The following is a 1,541-nucleotide window of genomic DNA, read 5'->3' on the forward strand; positions in this document are numbered from 1 at the left end:
GTTATAGCTTACCTTCCCCAATGACATGCTTCTCTTTGCTCATTGATGAAAGAAAAACCTACTCTCCATCGCCCATTGACCTTGTTTACTTAGACTTTCAGACTCCCATGTCTTGAGACATATGAGGCAATCATGGATTACTCGGAAGATCTGTGTGCAAGCCAAGGTGAGAACACCATTCTGTACTTGTATCCGATCTTTGGCTATACTATAATAGTCTGTTACAAGTTCGTATTTGGTCGTCCCCTGCTTCTTTTCCCATCGAGTTTCCAATACAGCAAGAAGGGAGATTCTCGAGTTTGGGCATGGCCGAACCATCGCATTTGTCTTTGGCAGATTGGCCTTGAGCTATGATGGATTTACGGTGGTGGGAGAATACTCCGAGTAATTGTCCATGATCGTTGTTGTCACAGTCACAGTACAAAGCGATCTCCCGCCGCCTCGGGCGAAACTTTGCTCCGCAGCCAGCTGATTTGCAGACGACTTCCGGTTGCACATTTCTCCTCTGTTGGAAGTGCCTCGATTCGCACCGCCCCGCGTGGAAGAGTGCCGGTTGTGAACGCGCGGGTCCGCGGTGCCACTTCTAGTTCTAGAGTTTGGACTGAATTTCACTCGGAGATGGAATAAGCCGAAGAAGGCCTTGCGAAACTGTTTGTTGAAAATGCCGTAAATGATGGGGTTGAGTAACGGGCTGAGGAAGAGGAGGCTCATTGTGACCGAGTGGATGAGATTGTTCTGATGAGGAAGATTGTTGACCGTGTCAACGAGTAAGCGCAGCTGGAGAAAGAAAAAAAAATCATGTCAATACTGAAGGCAAAATATTCTAGTTTGTTTTGTTTGTTTACTTATTTATATTTGTTTGTTCGTTAGTGTGAGATGCAGATCGTTTTTTAAAAGGGTTATTTAAAGCTTAAAAAAAAAAAAGCATTCATAAACAAAGAGGGCTACTTAATAGGCAGGACCCTTGAATCAAACATAGTTTCCTTGGAATCAAACAGAATTGATGGACAGTCCTAACAACCTCCCCCCCCAAAAAAAAAAATTTAAAAAATTAAAAATACCCATGTCAAAAAACGGCCTAGAGAGGATTCGAACAAAGGCCACGTGCTCCATGATTCAGCAGAATACCAAGCGAGCCATTGTCACGCCTACCCAAGGAACACGCGTTGCATATTTTGAAAGGAAAAAAAAAAGAAAAGACAACACACACACACACATACACACACATACAATGCACAACAACAATAACAACAATAAAAACAACAATAACAAACAACAATAACAAAAAACAACAACAATAACAACAACAACTACAAAAACAACAACAGCAAAAATAACAACAACAATAGCAGCAACAATAACAAAAACAACAACAGCAACAATAACAACACCATGGATAACAACAGCAACAACAACAGCGACAAGACCACCACTCTCACCACCACCCCGACCATAACAACAATAGCAACAGCAGCATTAGCAAGACCACTACCCTTTTCATCACTGCCACCATCATCACCACCTCTGCCACCATCACCACA

General features: G+C 42.6%; 1 protein-coding gene across 1 annotated transcript in view; it reads right to left on the minus strand.

Moving 5' to 3' along the window:
• Positions 1 to 348: 348 nt before the first annotated feature.
• LOC101864102 overlaps positions 349 to 1,541 on the minus strand; it is a gene marked incomplete in the record, with an annotated part of 13,286 nt that continues 12,093 nt past the window's right edge. Inside the window, 2 exon segments of the mRNA XM_035972858.1 lie at positions 349 to 777; positions 1,440 to 1,524. Coding sequence (XP_035828751.1) covers positions 349 to 777; positions 1,440 to 1,524 — 514 coding nt within the window.

Source organism: Aplysia californica, unplaced genomic scaffold, assembly GCF_000002075.1.
Source record: "Aplysia californica isolate F4 #8 unplaced genomic scaffold, AplCal3.0 scaffold00877, whole genome shotgun sequence".
In the NCBI taxonomy this organism is placed as follows: Eukaryota; Metazoa; Mollusca; class Gastropoda; order Aplysiida; family Aplysiidae; genus Aplysia; species Aplysia californica.